We start from the raw sequence: 21,063 nt of genomic DNA, 5'->3' as shown, positions 1-21,063 counted from the left end.
CATCAGAGCCTCCTCCTCACTTCTTGAGTTCCGCAAGAAGCTGAAGACCTGGCTCTTAGTATAAGCACATTGAGGACCACACACCTACACACCTGCCAAGCGTTTGGATACCTTCTCAGGATATTCATGAGCTATACAAATCATATATAACATAACATATGGAAAGTCTATGACAACAACTCAAAAGTGAACTTAAATTAGAGAATGTGTGTATATCTCAAAATGCAGCTTCAGGAAAGGTCATTTGTGGACTTGAGGCAGCTTTGCAAACTAAAGAGAATGTACTTGTACTGTGCTGTTTAAAATAAAGAGAGGGGTGAAGGTAGGAAAACATTAAAGAAGGCAGAAACAAATGCAGGAAGGGGGGGTACTGGTGTGACGAAAGAAATAAATAAAGGATGAAAGAAGGAGAAAAGAAGAAATGAAGGGATAGAGGGAGAAAGGAAGTGAACGATGTGTGATGGATGAATAGAAAGAAGAAAGGAAATGGGGAATAAAAGCAGAAAGAACTGTTGAGGATAAGAAAAGAAGAAATTAAAGAAGGGATGAATGAAAGAGCAGGAAAAAAAGAAAGGAAGGAACGAATGGAGGAAGAAGGAAGAAATGCACCAAAGGCGAAAAGATGGGGAATGAAGAGGGATGTAAGGAAGCAAGAATGGACAGAAGAAAGGAGGCATGGCCGGGGGTGCTGAGGAAAAGAAAAAGGAAAGGAAAATATGGAAGGAAAGAATGGAGGTCAGGGGAATTAATACACGTATGAAAGGCACTGGGTCAAGGAGGGACAGAGTGAATAATGACAGTGTAATATTGCAAAGAAATTGAAAAACAAAAGATTAAAATACATTGCTGTGTCCTTAACACACCATGCAGGTTTGTAAACCACATATTCACCAGAGGGGGCCTTGACACTGATTTAAACATTTTGTTATCCAAATCAATGGCACAAATGTTATCATCCTCAGAAAGACGAAAGACGAAAGACTGAGTAGCCACACCAAGATTTAAATTTATGTCCCTGAGATCAAACACAGATTCCTGGAGTGGACATATTAGCCACTGATCAACCAGACACAGTGAAGCATTTCTTGAAATAGAAGGTAGAAATCTGGAGGAGGCAACTTATCACAAGGAAGATGTTGTCCGACACAAACACAGATAATTGTAACAAGACAAACAAAAAGGACGAAGAGTTAAACAACAGACTGCATTGCAGCTTCTTTCCCTTGAGAAACACAAATTAACTATATAAAGACAGTCAACTGTGTAGTGATAACTCCACCACGGCAGCCAACAAGTGGAGAACCTAAAAGTAGCATTAAGATTCAGCAAAAGTCTCCAGGCAAGTATGACAAATACATATGGACCTCGTTCAGTTGCACTTTCACTCTGGGTCCAGGTGTCACTGAACCTGCTACATTGATAGTTACACCCCTAAAACTCATCAAATAGTCAGTATCCCTACTCCATAAGCCAAAAACTATGATGCACAGAAACCAAAGAAAACCTCCCTACACAGCACCAGGCACATTGACTTTTCAGAGCAGAGATGTAGCACCCATGACATGGCATTTTAAAAGATCTACCTACAGTGCTTCAGAAGCAGTCATTGCTGAGCATGGCATAGTCACAGCTCTCAATCTTAGTGTTATTAACTTTAGTTTTGAAGTTCTTACTTTACTTGGGAGTCTGATATCCCCTCCCATGGGTGAGCCCATCACTGCTGGCCCAGAACTTAGTCCAACTTCTTTGTTCCAATCCAGACGAGTGAAATGTCAGCTTACACAAGGGTCGAAACACTCAGCACATGGTTGCTACAAAAGGAGGAGACTGTGGCCTACTGGCCAGTAGCCGGACCTGGGGATTGGTAATCCATGTTTGAACCTTGGCCTTGGCTAAATATCCTAACATTCTGGACAAATCAATCTTCCTGTGTTTAAAAATAATGTATATAGTCTGTGTCTCTTAACGTGCTCCCGTTCCCTCGGGCCAAGATCTTCTTATTTAAAACTGCAATTCGAAAAAGTCATTATGTGTTCTGATTGAGTTTATGTTTAATTCTGTGCCACCTTCCCAAGTGGCACAGGTTGCTTCCCTGCTCAGTGAGGGGTGATGTGATGGTGGCTGGTCACAGGAGGTCACTGTCGCTCTCGTGGGTTCGTGCTCTAATCTTCTGTCCAGGTAGGGCGGGCATCTAAAATTCAGATTAGCGTGCCATGCCTGCTGCCCATTTGCTCCCTGAAATGCTGCCACTGCCAGGCTCACGCAGCACAGCAATTATGGTGCCGGTGCTGGCAGTGTGTGTTCAGTGCTGCCAGTGCCAGTGCACGCCGAGGTCTGACACCCCGAGACTGCAGTTGGTGGTGGGCCCAGGCCACGAGCATGGAGGAGGCAGAATGAATTATATCTGGCCTGCTTCAGCTGGTTTCACTTTCAGTTCAGTGCGCGGTAGCTTAAGTGCTCCCGTCGGCCAACAGCTGTCGCAAGCACAACCTCCGTAGTGCTACGCACGCCCATTGGCCGACGCGGCACCGCCCACTGATTAAAACCGCAGCAGCGGAATTCGCGGCGCGGTTAAGCGTTTAAAGAAGCAGGCTACGCCTGAGCACTTTTAATTTACACTGCATCACAGTTTGTCCTGAACGTTCCCAGCTCACCCATCAGCCACAAGTATCCAAAGAGAATGAGTATGACGATGCTCCTTTGTGAAAGGCAGGCGTGCACTGCTGACCAGGGGCGTAGGAGACACTAAATTTCTGTTGGGGACAAGGGCAAACTTTTTGGACTTTCCAGTGACCCTATACAGATCACCCATTGTCTGAGAGCCATATGGTCCGTTAAACTAATACAATCGTATAGTTTAGTAGTGAAACAATGATAAAGGAAGGCATGTAGTCACAGTTTGCAACTATGCTTTAATTGTTATTTACATTCACAAAGTAATTAGACAAAATGTGAAAAACATGTTTTTGAATCTTACATTTTCATGCACCAAGCAAACAAAGATGGGACGAAAAAAAAAGAATAATAAACTGAATGCTCTTTGCGACATTCCTAAACCTCAAAATGCAATTGGATTAATATTGAAATGTATTGGAGACAATGTACAAGCACACACAGCTGTAAGAGCAGAGAAATGTCCACTTTGTGAAAGTAAAATAGTAATATGAAATCCAACCACACCAATTAAGAGGATTTATCTTTGCGATTCCAAAGATGTAAACATGGCACAGCTACTCCTTTCTAACCAGGAATTACAGCTTAAAAGAAAGTATTTAGGAATTGCCAGTGTTAATCTATGAGAGGAGTATGCCTCACAGTAGTGAAACATGAATGTAGGTGTTTTTCACTACACAGGCATGCAAAACCTAACAGTACATGTCCTACCTTTTAGTAACATAGCACACTGCCCTGTGGGCTACCAAGGGCCAACTTTAGGAGTGATGTATGTGTAATAAAAGAGAAGTTTAAGTCTTGGCAAGGAATTTTTAATACCAAGTCGACGTGGCAGTAAAACTGCACACACAGGCTCTTCAGTGGGAGACCTGAGACATGTTTAAAGAGCTACTTGTCTGTGTGGCACAATCAGTTCTCCAGGCCCACTAGTAACATTTACTTTACAGGCCCGGGGTTTATGGTATACCACTGTACAAGTAAATACAATTTGCTAGTTGTTTAAACACCAATGTTACCATGTTTGGGGGAGAAGAACATGCAATATAGCATTGGTCAGCAGTGATAAATTACTCAGAGTCCTAAGGCCAACAAAAATAATCAGCATAAAAAGGAGGTAAGCAGGCAAAAAGTTTGGGGGAAGACCACCCTAAGGCTGGCAGGTCCAATAGTATTGTATAGGATTCTGTGTGTCTGTTTGAGTATTGAATTCAGTCGGATCCCTTTTGGAAAACTCTGGTTTACCAGGGCACAAGAAGGAGAGCAAAAATGGTTTCTCAAACAGTGGAAGTTTATCGCCTGCATTCCTGAGGCTGGAGAAAACCATAATGCATTGCAAAATATACAACACAATACCAAAACTTTTGTTGTCTAATCTATGAGAAGCTTTATTGCAGATGTATGATATGAATGTAGTGCGCACTGAAACCACATTATCTTGCACAAAAGGATAAGAAGCCCCATGAGATACATTTGCAATAAGAATTAGCCTTGTGTGGGATGCTAAAAAAAATGAAATGTAGTGTGTGTGGGAGATGCTTACCAATGTAAAAGAAAAACGTGCAGTGTGAGACGAGACACATATGTGATGCTCACAGAAGATAGGTATAGTGAGATATGCAGCATGAGGTGTGTGGCATAGCTCAGATATGAGTTGTTAGTTTAGTAATGATCACCAGAAACATAGTGTTTGTGTGTGAAGCTTACAAATGAATACAGTGGGTGGAAGGTTACAAATGAGTAGTGCGTGGGATGCATCAAAGCACAAAAACTTTGTTATATGGGAGGCTCACAAAAACTATAAAAATGCTCCAAACTAGCAACTATGCTAGGTTTATTCGAGCCAAAGTAATAAGCATTTAATTGAAACAATGATTGAAGGTGTGGAGATCTTGCTCAGGAATATGATGATTTATTTACAAATGACATTTGGAGAGTTGCGTATTAACAGTGAAGTAATCTTTGGGGAATAGTTATTGCTACCAAGAAAAAAGGTCAGATGGGCAGGAAAACTTGGATAACGGGATATAGGTGGTGATGCTCCAGAAGATGAGCCAAGGGTGTCCAACACGCATGACTCTGCTTCTGAGAATGTCCTGGAGGAGTCTGAAGACCCCTTACTGGAGAATCCTAGTCCCTCAGGGAATAGTTCTATTGACACAGAGGGATGCCTTAGCGGTGGGACCCCTTTATTCCTCCTGGGAGGGTACAAGGAGGTCAGGGGAGGTCCAGGTCCTCTTAACTTAATTCTCCTTCCCCTGCCACTTCAAAATGGATCTCCATCTATAGCAAGAGGGAAGATTCTTTAGAAAGGGAATACTACCTGCTCAGAATCAAGAAGGAACTGTTCATCCAAGATAAGGAAATCCTAGGAGTACAAAGAGAGCTAGGAAAAATGTGGGATTAGAATCCCATGGTGGCAGCACTAGTGAACCTAGAGTTAGGGAACAGTCCTTTGACACTGGGAACTTGAGCAGGATAGTCCCTCCTTACCAGGAGGGTGATGCCATCCATAAGTGGATTACTGCTTTAGAGAAGGCCTGTAAAGTTCAGAAGGTTCCTCAAGGGCAGTGGGCAGCTATACTATGGTTCTCCTTTGCTTACAAAGGTAGGGACAAACTCTTGACTGTAAAGAAAGAATATGCAGACAATTACAAAGTCTTGAAGACTGCCTTCATAGATGGGTTTGGATTAACCACTGAGCAATACAGGGTTAAGTTTAGGGACATACAGAAGGTACTCACTCAAGACTGGGTAGATTTTGTAGATAGTGCTATTAAGGCTCTGTAAGGCTGCTTCAGGGAAGTAATGTGCATGATTATGAGGGACTGTACAATTTACTTGTCAGTGATCTTATCCGTAATGACTGTCAAAATCAACAACTGCTCACTGTGTTACTAGATTCAAGCTAGCCTGGCTGATGAGGGGTAATGCCCTGAAACCGGTCCCAGGATGCTTGTTTCCAGTCCAGGGAGGACTAGCTCGGCAGTTTGGGCTGCGCTGGTCCCATGAGGCACAGAGACAAGGCTGATTATCATATGGCTGGGTCTAAACTGGGGTGGCATGGTGTGCAAAAGAATGATGGATTTAACCCAAATCTATTGACTGGGGGTGAATGTTTGATTTGCTCTGCATTCCGTCCATCATCTGTGTGTCTTTTAAAATCATCACCTGCACCAGTACCTGGTGGACTCGGGTCTGACCTCTACCCAAGAAATGGGAAAGATGGCAGACATGTGGATCCGCACCAGGGTGAAACAATAGTCTCATGGTGGTCGTGATCAGAAGAGGCAAGGTGCTTCTAAGGCCCAGGTGAAAGGTGGGGTAAATCTAAAGAAAAAAAAGAGTCTTCTGAAGGTTCCCACAAATCTTCCTCGGGGGGTAGTACCCATTCCTCTTACTCCTCTAACACAAAGCCTTGGTGCTATTTGTGTAAGGAAAAAGGCCATAGGGCAAAGGATGCCAATTGCTCTAAGTCTAGCACCAATATGGCTACTACTACTCCTAAACCTTCTAGTGCCCCTAGTAATAACACTGGTAGTAGTAGAAGTGCCCCCAGAAGTTTAGCTGAGTTAACCTTGGGTACTAAAGTGGGTTCTGGCCTAGTCAGAATACCCACTCAGGCTGTTTTAGTCTGTGATGGTGGCACTGAGCTCGCCATCCTTATTGTAAGTCCCACTAACTTGGGCAAATACAGACAACAGCCTCTCATCAATGGAAAGGACAGATCATTTCATGGCAGTTATTAATCTCATCTGGGGATGGGTAACTGGCCCAAAGAGAGTTGTGGCATCCTCAGACCTACCTGTGGATTGCCTACTGGGAAAAGATTGGGAAACGTTTGCCTGGTCTGACGGGGAGTAATTGACTCATGCAGAATTTATGAGAGTTTCAGTCTGTGTATTTGCTGTCACTTGAGCTCAGGCCAAGACATTAGGCACGAGGGGAGCCCAAGATCTTGAAAATAATGGACCAGCCTGCTCCCAAGAGAAGGAGCAGGAAGGGTAATTATTTATCCTCCTTTAAGTCTCGCAGTGAGAATTAGCCTCATGAGGGGGATGGATCTCAGAACCTTGTCACAGAGGAGCTTAGCCCTGACAAGGCAGAGGTACTGGGGCAAGGGTCCTTCCAGGGAAGCCTTGAGTCTGGAGCAGAAGGCCTACCCCTCTTTTGAACAACTCAGACAGCAAGCTGCTGCTGAGGAAGCAGGGAATGTTAGTGGGTCCCACTCCAAACCATTCATTGTCCAGACAGATGCTTCAGAGATAGGGGTAGGTGCAGTATTGTCATAGCTCAATGCAGAGGGCCATGATCAACCAGTAACGTTTATAACCAGAAGGTTGACTTCCCGGGAGAAGCGTTGGTCAGCTGTTGAGCAGGAGGCCTTTGCTGTGGTCTTGACCTTGAAGAAGTTGAGTCCATACCTCTTTGGCACTCACTTCATTGTTCAGACAAACCATAAGCCCCTCTTATGGCTTAAAAAGATGAAGGGTGAAAACCCTAAACTTTTGCGGCGGTCTATTTTTCTACAGGGGATTGACTTTTCAGTGGAACATAGACCTGGGAGTAACCATGCCAATGCAGATGGACTTTCCAGATATTTCTACTTAAAAAAAGAAGACTCAACTCTGCAAGGTTATCTCATGTCCTTACATTTGGTGGGGGCTTGTGTAGGTAAGTAGGATCTGCTTCCATGGTTAACCCCAATTTTTGCCTGGTGTACGTGTGTTTTGACTGTAGTCTGCTGGGATCCTGCAGGACCCCAGCAACTGTGCTCTCTCCCCTACATTGGCTCTGGTAAGTACTTTGGTAAATTCACAATTGACTACTGGTGTACCCTGTAGGTTGCTAGTGTATGGTACCAAGGTACCCAGGGCATGGGTTCACCAGGGATCTCCTGTGGGCTGCAGCATGTGCCACCTATGAGAGGCCACTTAAACTCCAGATAAATGCCTGCCATTGCAGTCTGTCTGAGATGTTGCCTGCACCTCTCATGACAGATATACGTTTCTCTATATCTGAGGTCACTGCACTTATGTCACCCCTATGGTAGGCAGGGTGCTTGGTTAAAAGAGTGAGGATGAGGATGAGGATGAGCAGGACACCAATACAAATCCCAGAGATGATTTTCAAGGCTTTGTAAGTGTGGTCAGCCATTTTAAGGTATATAGTGGACTTCAGTTATTACAAGGTATCTAACTATATACTGCTGCACTGAACCTGGTCATATTTGATATCAAACATCTTGAAATCATACCCCAACACCGATTCTAGTGCTGGAAGTATGATCCCAAGTATTGGGGGACTCCAAAGGGGACAGACTCCTGATAATAGCCTTTCAGGGTCTGCCAGCAAGCTTGTGCTGCTGTCGACCACAGACCTGATTCTGCCCTCCTGCTGCTGAGCTGAGCTTGAGCAGGTGAAGGTAGAACAATAGGTTTCCTGTCACAGAGCGGTGTGACACCTCCTAGAAAGAACTTAGGGGCATATTAGCAAGAACCTTAAAATTATCGCAGTTTTAGCTGCAGGAAACTGCCGCTAAAATGGCAATAATAGGCTTGCTAATATGCGTTGTAGAATTCCAATAGAAGCCCAGGTCAGATGTCCTGCACATCTAACCTGGTCTTCTATTGGAATTCTATAACACATATTAGCAAGCCCATTATCGTCGTTTTAGCGGCAGTATCCGGCCGCTAAAACGGCGATCATTTTAACAAGGTTCTTGCTAATATGCCCCTTAGTGTATTGGGCTGGGATGGGGGTGCTCTCCAGCGCCACCAGACTGCTTTGAAGGGCAGATTTGGTGCCTTCGTTGCATACTCCGGCTTGAGCCAGTTCAGGTACCTTTGGTTCCCGCACTGGTGTTTGAGGGATTAGAGTAGTGTTGTGATGTTTGTGTTGTGTAGTGTAGTGTATTAGCATTAAGTATTTAGCCTAGTGTTGGGGCGTTTATTTTTATTTTCATTTAAACATTTTATTAAGTTTCTAAGTGTTTGGGTGTTTATAAAAAGAAAAAATGCGATGTTAAACCATGCGGTGTATTTCAATTCGATGTAATGGCACTTTTAATGCATTTGCAAAGAAATGCAAACTAATGGTACCCGCAATTATAAATTGCGTAGTAACTGTACATGCAAACTAAAAACAACGTTGTTAAAGTATACTTTGTTTTGGTTCACGTTGTATCAACATACATTCACCTGAACACCAAAACCTGAAACCTGATATGGGACAGCTCATGCTTGGCTCCTGGCCTTCCTTAGCGCTGCCTGGTCCTCACAGCTGCAGCAACAATGTCACCGTCTTCACTCTTCAACCTCCTGTCATCGGTGGGCCTTGTGCTTCCGTGCCTCCTGGTCACTTCTGAGTGGCATAGACTCTGTTGCCTCTAATTGCAGGTTCTCTTCTTCAAAAAATCAACTCTTGGATTCCACTGGACTCCTTCACAGGCCTCCCCAAAGGTATCATCTTCGGAGTCTTCCGTTTTTGTCTAAGGCAGGTTCCAACGTCACATCACCCCCTATGCTTGCCTGGTGCAAGTAACCTGGTTCCCGGGGCATCTCCAACCTCCAGTCTTACAAAGGGTCTCTCCGGGGTCCTCTGGGAAGGGTCCTTCTACTTCAAATTTGCAACTGCAACTTTTCAGTTGACTTCCATTGGGCACGCAGCTGTGTTTCAACTTTGAACTGCCACCGGGGTTCCTGGGCACTTACCTTGGGTGGTTCCTTGTGTCCCTAGCAACTCTGAGACTTCTGATCCAAGTTCTGTTACGCTTTGTTGTTTGCATTCCACTTTCTTAGTTCATGTGGTCTCCCCATGGAGACCAGTGTATATTTGTGCTACTTACCTGATTATTTTGAAGGATTCTTGTGTGTCATTGTAAGTGACATCACAGTGTGTGACATCGCACGTGACCTCGCAGGAAGTGATATCACACAAAATTACATCAGATTCTATGACCTCACATATGTTAAGCAGGTCTATCATGAGTACATGTGAGCGCATTACAGTATTTAAAAAATACGATTTTGCGTCGGAGCTGAGTCAAAAAAAGTGATGCAACACTGGCGCAAGATCTAGGCCTCCACTTAGACATTTATTTATTCATACTCTGCCAGAAAGAAATCGACAGCAAGGAGAAATGTGGCAGTAAATATGTTATGCTTAATTGGTTGCAAAAACTGCATTTTAAAATATCTTACTGGGCTAAGCGACCTGCTGCAGAGATTTTTATGTATCCAGTAAATCAGAGGAAATAATGGTAAAATAATTCTGGAGGTTAATGCACTTGCTGGAGAGACATGGATTTTGTCTAGTCCCAGTTTTGAATCAGAATAGCATACAGGGTTAATATGTCTCCCACAAAGCACATCATGTGAGACACAGATGACAGATTTTTATTTTATGTAGCTGGGTAAGTGGGTTACTGCATTTAACAAAGAGATCCTTTAAGTGCTTGCGTTTCAAACATTGTAATCTTTCGAATATAGCACTGTAACCTATGAAGTAAAGCACACGTGACTCCTACACCTTGTAACGCTCTCTATCTTATGTAACACATCCCGTAAAATGACTTACACACACGTTTTATTGTCAAAGTATAATGTGTATGAGTGATGTAAAGCGCTCCGACACCCAGGATGGGGTTGAGTAGCGCTATAAAATAAATAAGACAATATAGTGGTATTTCAATTATTTGTGTAAGTATTAGGACAGACTAACACATCTATCACAACGTAACCCAAGATGTGTGCTTAGAGTATGACTAATGCTAATTTGTTCTCATGTTCCAGGGTGAGTTTCAACTGCTTAAAATAAACATTTAAGCAAGGAGTAGCCTTTGAGTGACTGAATTGCACAGGTAAGGTCAGGTCGGGGCTTGGGAAGGGCAGGATGCAGACATCAATAAACAAACTACTTCTCTCCCTTTGTCCTGAAGCGCAGACTGAAGGCAGCCAGCGTGGCGGGAACGAGGTGTGAAATTATTCCTGAAGCTTTGCAGCACACAAAAGGGAAATTCACAGGTCAAGTGCAGGGCCATTGGCACGTCAAAGCACTAGTGATTTTACGTGTCAAAGGCCCTGCAACTAATAGAAGGGAGAGGGGAAGTTCTTTCGTCCCCTCGCCCCCCCCCACCCCTGTCCCCCGTGTCCCCCCCACTAGAAAATCTGGGGGGGATATGTCCCCCGCGTCCCCCACACTTCCTACGCCCATGCTGCTGACATCACTAGTGTGATGCAGTCATCAAACCTGGACCTGGGTGAGCCATCCTCTGGAGACACACCAGGCTGGCATCTGAACCGAAGGAGAACAGGACAGATAGGTACATTCATTTATAATTTTTACGGGGCCCACTGGCCAGGGGAGAACAGTTCAATAGACCCCCGCCCCTGAGAAATAGGTGCTGATGCTAGCCGGCACAAATTAAGCACTGGATAGAAATTACTACAAAATTATGTGTAACTAGGAGGAATTACACAAAATGCATCATGCACTCAAAAAAATTACCTGAGTGATCCGTTTGGATTATGATGCAACTCAAAAATGTAATTTTGATTTGTTTTTCAGTCGCTCATGTTCAAACCACTGCCACTCACGTTCGGATGTGTAGTTTGTGCTTAAAAAATCTGAATGTTTATTGATCGCTCACCTTAAAGGAACTACCATTCACATTCAAAACACTGCCATTTGCATTCAGATTTGTAGTTATACACTACCGGTCTGCTTGGGGAAAAAAAAAGACTACCTGAATTGTTAGTTGGAAGCCTGCGTTATAGCAGGGGCGGCCTTAGGCATGTGCAAGCTGTGCACCTGCACAGGGCCACCAAATCCCAGGGGCCACCACGCCAATATATATCCTTAATATAATAATCCTCGGAGGATGAATACATATTTGCGTGGCGGACCCTGGCAGGGACTTGGCGGCCTCCGGCTCTGTTCCACTTCCAAACACCCAGACCCCCCGCCCCCTTCACTGACCTCCACGCTCCGCCCCACCCGCACCCCCTCTTCCGGGGCCCCCTACCTACGCTCCCTGCCCAGGGCCGCCATGAGCCTAGAACCGCCCCTGGTTATAGGAACTGCCGCTCACATTCAAAATAGTGCTGCTTGTGCTAATAAAATACTCAATGGTACATCTCATGTTAGATTTCTACTCAAACGGGAGTCTCATTATGTGATGTGGCATAATAGCGTAATTTCAGTAATTTTATGTAGAGTGTGTTACCTGAAATTACCATAATTACGCCAATTATACTGGCAGAATTAAAATTTCACCCAGGCATCACTAAGGGGATTTGAACTACCACATCCAAAAACGATCTCATTACTAGAATCACTACAGGGCATCAGCTTTAGGGTGTCTCTAGCTGTACTGGTTCTGTACCCCCAAACCAACAGATAAACCTGAAAATACTAGGCCCGAATGCTGGGGATAGGATTTGTTACCACCAGCAGACTCGGACAAAGTATATGAAATTGCCCTCGCAACCGATTAACCAATGACAGAAGGAACACTCTTTAATGAGTAGGACACAGCGTTCTGTATGGAACTAGCCACTGACTCCTCCAACAAATCACAGAGGTTTCTTTCAAACACCTCATCATCCTCCACTTTATAGACTTTCTTGTCAGAATCCTTATTCAAACTTAAAAAAAATATTTATACTGCAACCAAACACAGGGATTTAAACCCTCACCACGCATTTGGTTTAAATAATTAATTCAGAAATAATCAAGAGGTCTGGCTTGGTCAGAAGAAACGAGTTCCAGCTAAAGTACAAAAGAAACCCTCTAGCGCAGTGGAACAAAAAACAAATCAGCCCCCCCCCAAAAAAAAATTGCACAATTGTTTTATTAAACTGGCAATATTTAAATATGTCTAGACTTATTTAAACATTGAAGTTAAGTTCTGTTACCGTTTTAAAAATGCAATCAAATCCACAGTTTGATAATTAGGAATGGGGTGATGGTTCTGAAGAATATTTGGAGTCCTTTTCCTTTTGACACCTTCTCCCAGCAAGGATATTGACAAAAGATGCTAAGGATGGCCCATTACAGAGTGGCTTGGTGCCACTCATCTTTTTCCTCGGAAAACAAAGCACTTCTTTTGGCCACAGCCTGGCAACTATTTATAATTGCTCACAGCGTCCGGCTCGGTTTGATAGGCCACCCCTTGTAGACGCCCCTGGCAGGATTTGATACGTGTCACTCTGTGTAGAGTGGGGGAGACAACTTTACATTTTAACATTTGCAAACGAATAACTTTTGGCATCTTCTTATTCGGAAAGAAACTATTGGGTGCAGAAATATGTTTAGCTGTGCTGCACTTACTGAACTGCTATTGGTAAAAAAAGACATTCTTTAAAGAAAATTACATAAAAACAGGGAATCTTGGGAGAACAGGTGACTGTTTGCATTTCTTGAACAGTGAAGTCCTCAATAATCTTCTGAATTTTATGTGAGGACCTCAAGGATTATTACCAGTTGGTGAGACTTGTAAATCCCTTTTTTCTTCCACAAGGTTGAAAAACCTAAGTGTGCCAGTTTTAAAAATGACTTGTCAACCTGCTGATCCCGAGAAAGGGGCTGGAGTTGTAGGCAGGCATACATCTAGATTCGTTTTCTAATATGATTCATGCCTACACACCTATTCATGTATTTAATTTAATTTCATAATTTCATGTATTTAATTTCACAGAGTGGCATATACACCAAACCAATAATTCTCTTTCTTCACAATTTTAGCACACAGGTCCCCCATCCATTCTCAGAGAGCACTGAATGTAGAAACGAAGGATGAGAAACACAATAAAGGAGAAACAGGGGCAGCTTGTCAACAATCAACGCAGCCACAGTGAGTACCCCACTTATACAAGGAAAGAGGCAACAGTGTCATATAGCTCCGGATGATTAACTGTTGCCTATTACACTTGATTCCAAGCAACGTACCTAGATTTTCATCCTACGCCAACAGTGGAGACAAGTCATAGCCAAAGGGCCATTGTTGTGTTAATTTCAATGGAGAAAAGACTGAAGACATTGTTATATATGCTGTAGAAATGTACTATTAGTTTATTATGGTTGATCAACCCAGCACTATCGATCTAGATAGAGAAGCTTGGCTCAATGGTTAGAGCGGCAGACCCTGATGCAGAGGTCTGGCCCGGGACCAGGGTTCAATTCCTGCCTCGGCGACTCTTGGACTCAATTTCCCCAGACCTGATAATTCTCGCCTCGGTGCCTAGTCTAATCATGGGCCCCACTCTGCGACTCTGGGCAATAGCTTGCTTAATCTCCACAACGGCCCCAGCAGCGCTTGGAAGCCTGGCTTCACCTTGGGGGTGCCCAGGAGTGGACATTTCACAGGAAAGCCAGGACGGGTTCCACAGCGGTATGAATACAGCGCTACGAGACCTCTGGGTAGAAGTGCGCTATATAAACACATTTACATCTAGCTATTATATTTCTATTTATCAATTCCTACCATAGCCAGGTCTGGGTCCTGTTGCACCTCCAATGGAGACAAGAAATAGCCAAGATTGAACACCTATATCTCAAGGAAGTCTGCCATGTTCAGAGTCCTCTTCTTGTTCAGTAAAAAAATCCGGAGTAAACTTTCTATCCACAATGTTAACCCCCTTCAACCATTGCTTTAACTCTCCCTCTCTAGCCTCAAGTTGACCTAAAAGCGGAACCATATGCAATTTAGGCCCTTTTTCCACCAGTCCCAAAGCGTACCAGCTATAGTGGCACATCTGTCCCTTTCTGGTGGGGGGTTCCTAGGAAGACAGTGAGTGGACTGTGAGCTATAAAACATGAAATACATGACAAAGAAGGCTTTTCCTTCCCATTATCCCAAACGTGGAAATGACCACTTTAGACACCCCTTTACCGGCAGTACTCTCAGAAATATCATTTTCGGATTGATGGCCTGGCGTAAGGTGGTTTCACTGAGATCTCACAAGCTTATCAATGAACACTTTATCCCTTTAGCCTCTTGGCAAAAAGGGCAGGGATATTATAAAGATCGCTCAAGTCTGAATTCCCATTGCGCAGGGTGCTAAAACACAGAAGATTTACAATCTGGCAAATATTCTTCCTAAACCCTTTTAATTCAATTTGATCCCCCCCCCCACCCAATAGTTTGGTAGTTCTCTTATAGTTCTCCTAATAGCCCTATTGTTTTAGTCTAGATCAGGAACGTGTTTCGACAATAACTACCACTCCAATAAGCAGACTGGAAGGGCACAGAATACCCATCTAGCTGCAAAACTGATCGGTGGATGGAGTTTGATCGATTACAAAATCATAATCTTTTCCCCCATTAGCAGACCACTTAAAAATCCCCACTTTGCAATGCTCACATTATGGTAGATTAAACATGTACAATTGTTTGTAATTTAGGCATTAGAGCATTTCTTATACGATTAATACATATAGTGGAACTATAGGAGTGGCTGTCTCCTTTTGTAATTTCAAACAATTGAGATATCCTGAATATTTTATTATTTTTATGTTTGTCAACTTTTATGGATTTATACTTCAAAAACCAAATAAAGTTTATATTGATTGATTGAGATCAAATTCTTTAATAATGGGGTAAAGCTATGAATCATTATCAGTAAGTATGATATAAAATGTACTTGCCTGCATAGTATCACTTAAAATCTTACCTGCTAATTAAATTGTCTTTGAAAACGAGGTCCTAAAAGATTAAAAAGGGTGGGATGCTGAATGATAGATGTATAATCAAGTAACAAACAAGCTCTGCATTCAGGTTTTAAGGACTTTGTGACTGCAAAACTGTCCCTAATGTTGTTTTCTCCATAACAGACACCAAGCACCAGCAGTCCAGCTCCCACCACTGACTCCAGTCCAGAAGAAAAGCATCAAATTACAAAAGCATCCACGCCACCTCCGCCTTCTCACCCCTGGCACAAGAGCCAACAAGACGCTCTACCAAACATGGCATGGCCGGCCCATCTACCACGACTACCACACCTCTTACCGCTGGTCCATGTTTGCCAATGCACGCAGAGGGCATGCGCAGGAGTATCTCATTCACCCGGATTGGAACTAATTATGAGTGACTGGGTGGCAGAATGGAAACAGTAGGGTTCAGAACCAATAAGTGCCTGCGTAGAAAAGACATTGGCCCAGATTATTGTTGGTAACATGTTACAGCACATATCACAATTAGAAGTTGTGCGATAAACACTGCGACCCCGACATTGTCCCCATATATATATTAGTAATAACAGGAGCTGGAGATTTTGGGATGATAAACACCAAAATCTGCATATTATACACCATTTTCAGGCTATAGCTGTAACTGGGTGGTATTTATTGCAACCGATAAATTCCGATTCCAGACATGTCGGCATATATCAAGTGATATAAATATCACACCTGTTTCTGGCTAACCGTAATTGAGGCTAAAGACAGGAGCAAGTAAATAAATGGTGAGTAGGAAGCCCTATAAGCAATTCTTTGATTCCTCCACTCACTGTTTTTAACACCAGCCCTTGGCCCCGCTTCACGTTCTGTTTTAAATCGGAGGAGATAATATAATTTCTTGGTTGAATGTTTATCAATGGAACCTAAGATAGTGCAGTTTGTCACCTAGACCCCAGTTTGTCACCTAGACCCCAGATGTAACATTAACACTGCAGGGCACCTGGGTCTCCGCATTACAGAAAAAAAGCTCTGAGTCGACACTTGAGTGTAGGTTAGCGTTGGATGTCAACAACTGGATGCCGAGAAGAAGCCTCCTCCTGTCGTTCGTCACTATAGAGCACAGTTTATTGGGAAACTGGTCTAAGAATAGCACAAGTACTGTGTGTGACAGACCATCTTAAGATTTCCAGTGGTAACCATTTTTTGGTGATCCAGGCCAGATATTTTTTTCATCCCAACATTAACCCGCCAACATACACATAACAGAACACACTCGGAAAAGGTGCATAAACAAATTCCAGAAGGAGAATTTCTGAGTTTGTCTTCCACAAATAATGCTTCCTGTTATTTTTGCAGTGGCAGGAAATCAAAAAACATCATCAGAGAAACATACAGCATTTACAAAGGTTGCCCCCTACTTTAACTCCGCTTACCTCTTCCTATTACTGTCCCACGTTGAACCCTACAGTGGTATTTCGCCTCAACAAGTCCCTATAGCAGGTTTTTCACTGCAAAAATATCTGGCTGATCATCTGTGCTGATATTTTCAGCACATCCTTCAAAATGGTGCACAGAATCAGAAGTAGAACAGGAAAGATGTAGTATCCGCGCAAAGATGGCCTCTGCACACGCTGTACACCAAAATGCTAGAGCCTTCATCTTAAGCAAATTGATGCTTCTGTACATCTTTTTAAGCAAGTAACTGAACTACTATGTGAATAAATATAAAGCAAACAATCACTGGTGCGTTTTTACTCAAATTAGACATTTTGGAAATATTTCAGAGGCTGCCAAGTTTATGAACTGTAAATATTAATAAAATGCAACAGCAAAGAACACAAATATCTTTGGAGTATCATTAAGCTCATGCAAAGATAGTGGACAGATATCTTAGTTCATGATGCAGTTTCCACAAAACAGCTGAATTCACAAATCAAAGATGGCGGCACTATTTACGGAGCAATATATGTTCCCTAATCCCACCAGATTTCTAAAGCACTGAGCAAGATTTAAACCAGCACGGCGTGGTACTGAGAGAGAACGGCTCACATTGGGGAAAGCAGAGCAGGGCTATGGCCATCGATGCTTTTTGGTGATGACCACTAGTATACAGCTCCAAAGGTTGGCGCTCCTCTGGAGCCTTCTCTTGAAGCACCAGCATCCTTTAGCCCATCCTGGGTGAAGACAATCTACAAATATTTATTTTTTGTATATTTTATTTTTATAAACATTTAATGCCCACTTCTCCTGTCACGGATTGGATAGTACTGCTTTTTCCCACAGAACTCCACTTCAGCGGGACAACAGCAGCTTTGCTGATCACCGTGCAGTCACAAGTGGGATAGGTTTTCATTCCTTCCTACCTAGATCACAGTAGTGGGTAGCATTTTGAGTCTTGTTAGTGCGAAACATCTTCTTTCCCCCTTATTCTCCATTGCTGGAAATGAATTCATTGTTTTGGGCAGGCTTTCTGCATCTTCGAGCTGCTGTAGATGTTTTGTTGAGGCCAACTTTCTTTTCCTCTCTCAATTCTGAGGATCTCATATGCTGAATACAGTTGTTGCTTTAATCAGGTCTTTGGCAGATATGTTGTTCTTGAGGTAAATGGAAGATGTACCAGGCCTAATAATTCAGTTTTTAAGGTGGACGGGATCAGACAAAAGCCTTTCCAACTAGCAACTGTCTAGTAGGCTGTCGTCTAGCTTGGTGTGCCGACTTTCTGGCTGTTAACAATAGTGGGACAAAACCACATTCTACCTCCACAGGTGGTGTGAAGTTGGAAACTTGAAAGTATTTTTTACAGAATTTACTTTGTACTATATAAACTGGGCTGGAGCAGTTACCAAGGTCCCAACTTCAGCTCCACATGACATATTGTAACCAAATGTGTCTTGGTTGATCTTTTTTATGATTTAATATCTCATCACCATGTCTGAGTGAATTTCAGTATGCCATACACTGGTGCTTCTTCTCTCTGTGTTTCTCTTGAGATGATTTTGGATCCTGTTGAGCAGTGACAATAGGGGGGTTCCTAAATATTTAAAATGTTACACTTTTTCCAGGGGTTCCCTGCCATATGTACACTTTCTAACTCGCAAATATCTCTGTTTTAGGACACGGTTTTGTGTTTTTTCTTCATATTCATCTTTGGTGATGATTATTTCTAGGTTCTAGCAAAAAGTTTCCTTTTGGTTCAGTAGCATGTAAAAGCAATCCCACTTCTTGCCAGTAACACAGACTCATTGTTGTAAAATAATACCAGGATTTGCAGATCTCAAAAATGTACTTTGGGTACAGCAAACGGATAAGATTTGTGTTTAAACAATTAAAAATTAAAAATAAAAAAGATGTGTGGGGGAATGATGGAAATTGGTCCGCTGTTCTTAGACAAGGGAGGATAGGAGCATTAAATGCACGGCTGCTGCTTTAGGAACGTGTTGCCTCGGTTTTTTTCCTAACTAAAAAAAATCATATTGGTGAGGTCTGTGCCTAGAGGGGATGTATGTGGAGTTATTAATTTAACTCCATTAATTGGGCTAGAATGTGGTGTGTCTAGATGAAAGTTGTAGTAGCGTCACATGGTATACCAAGTTAGCTGTATGAACAATTGTGGTAGCTAGTCAGGACACTTGAACTAAGTTTGGAAAAGAAAAAATGGAGCCACATCAAAGATGAGGTTACAGAAGAAAGCTAGAGTCAAAAGAAATAACTATTGCCAAGTTGGTATCTCCCATTCAAAAAAGTGAAGACGATGAGAACAGAAAAAAAGAATGAATCTCTGTCCCGAATAACACCATCAGGGAGTAGAGAGCAAGGCCGCATCCAAGGAAAGGCCTCTAGGTGGATCTACTACTCATCTAAAACATTCCTTAGAGGACCCCCGTTGGTTTCAGTGTCCTTCATGGATAGAAAGCATAACCCTAACATTAACCGTTGTTCCAAGATGCTCGGGTTAAATATACAGGCAATGTGAAAATATATGGCATCCTTAGGCTTGCCATTGCAGGAAATTAAAAATGTGCATTGAACCATCGATCTGCTGCTTGCTTCTGTCGCTTCTCATCTAGTGTTGGGTCTAGAGATTTGGAAGCTCGTTTTGCTCCAAGTATTTATTCGTAACCAAGCATGAGTAGAATGGGCGATTCCTGCGTCACCTGAATCCCACAATGTATCTGGATTTGGGGAAGTTCATAGTTGAAAGTCATCAATCAAAAGTGGTGGATTATTCACTTGCACCAGAAATAGACATGCACCCAGGGGCGGCTCCTCCACTTGAGTGGAGGAGCGTCGCCCCGTCTTCTGCGAGTGCAGCAGGCACACATGAATAAGTCACGTCAATGCCAGGTTACTTAAACGTCCCAGTGCGAGGGCAGGCGTGGGGCTGAATCCTGCAATTGCACGATTACAGCTGCCCCTGCGATGCGCATGACGGGTTGGCCAGCTCTATCGTTAAGGCCAGCCTGACATGCGCATTGTAATACCAGCCATCCCCCGATTGTTAAATAGCCAGGGGATTGCTGGCACAGGCCCCCAGCTTCAAATGAGCGCTGGGTTAGCCTGCTCTCAACAATCCTTGAGCTGCTCTCAGCAAGCAGCTCCAGGATTGGTTGTATTGGTGTGCACTGAGCAGGATGGAAGTCCTTCCCTTTCCTGCTCGTGGACACTAATCGGGGAAAGAGGTGCGCACCTGGGGAGCATTATATGTTGAGTTTGGCACCGTAGCACCCCACCATATTTGTATAGTTGTAGCCACCACTGCATGTACCTCAGCTCTTAGTTATTGTTGCACACTAGTTGCCTTCAGAGCTAAACTTCTATTTGGCCAGACCCTAAAAACCATGAAGGATGGAGCACAGAGAAAAGAGGAAGCTCTCCAGGCCTCTGATGAACAGACTGATCCATGTGGCGACTCCACACACATCCATTTTCAGTCTGGAACAAAAGTCAAAATTCTGTGAAGTAGAAAAACATGGAAAACAGTTTCTTCTCACTCCTAAACTGACCTAGTTAGGTATTTTAACTTGAACCAGCCAAGATGGTTGGTTTTTCAGTCCTATTTATCATTACTGTGACGGTTTCCTGCTTCACTATTCCGTTGGTCAGAAGCTCATTTGCCATGGTCTTTAGAAGCTTTCCACTCAACAATGGCAGAGTCCTCTTCTTCACATTGGATCCTATACCTCTGTGCCAGCCATCATCTCGCAAGCGGAGCGAGAGTGCATGAAACATGACACATACCAGACAACTCTTTCCCAGGATCAACTGTTTGTCCACTCATGAAGCGAGAGGACATCACCGCTTCGGATGAAGCCAGAGGACATCACGCTTTGGATGAAGCCAGAGGACATCACCGCTTCAGATAAAGCCAGAGGACATCACGCTTTGGATGAAGCCAGAGGACATCACTCTTTTGGATGAAGCCAGAGGGCATCACTGCTTTGGATGAAGCCAGAGGACATCACCGCTATGGATGAAGCCAGAGGACATCACGCTTTGGATGAAGCCAGAGGACATCACTGCTTTGGATGAAGCCAGAGGACATCACCGCCTCAGATGAAGTCAAAGGGCATCACTGCTTTGGATAATTCTTGAAGTCTCGGTTGGTCTGCCCGATAATGACTCTTTTGTTTCATTAGATATTCATAAGAAACAGAGCCATTTAAAATGTTGTTTGACCAAACACCTTCCACCATTGCCACTCCCCTACACCCACAT

General features: G+C 43.3%; 1 protein-coding gene across 1 annotated transcript in view; it reads left to right on the top strand.

Moving 5' to 3' along the window:
- Positions 1–16,298, top strand: part of LOC144772709 (uncharacterized) — a 114,241-nt gene extending 97,943 nt beyond the window's left edge. The window contains exons 5-6 of the mRNA XM_078657216.1: positions 13,417–13,525; positions 15,505–16,298. Coding sequence (XP_078513342.1) covers positions 13,417–13,525; positions 15,505–15,751 — 356 coding nt within the window. The 3' untranslated portion in view covers positions 15,752–16,298. The remainder of the gene's footprint in view (positions 1–13,416; positions 13,526–15,504) is intronic.
- The last annotated feature ends 4,765 nt before the right edge of the window (positions 16,299–21,063 follow it).

The sequence above is a fragment of the Lissotriton helveticus genome, chromosome 1_1 (assembly GCF_964261635.1).
Source record: "Lissotriton helveticus chromosome 1_1, aLisHel1.1, whole genome shotgun sequence".
NCBI classification, from domain to species: domain Eukaryota; kingdom Metazoa; phylum Chordata; class Amphibia; order Caudata; family Salamandridae; genus Lissotriton; species Lissotriton helveticus.
The sequence above is the reverse complement of the archived record's forward strand: the minus strand, read 5'-3'. Positions and strand labels throughout refer to the sequence as shown.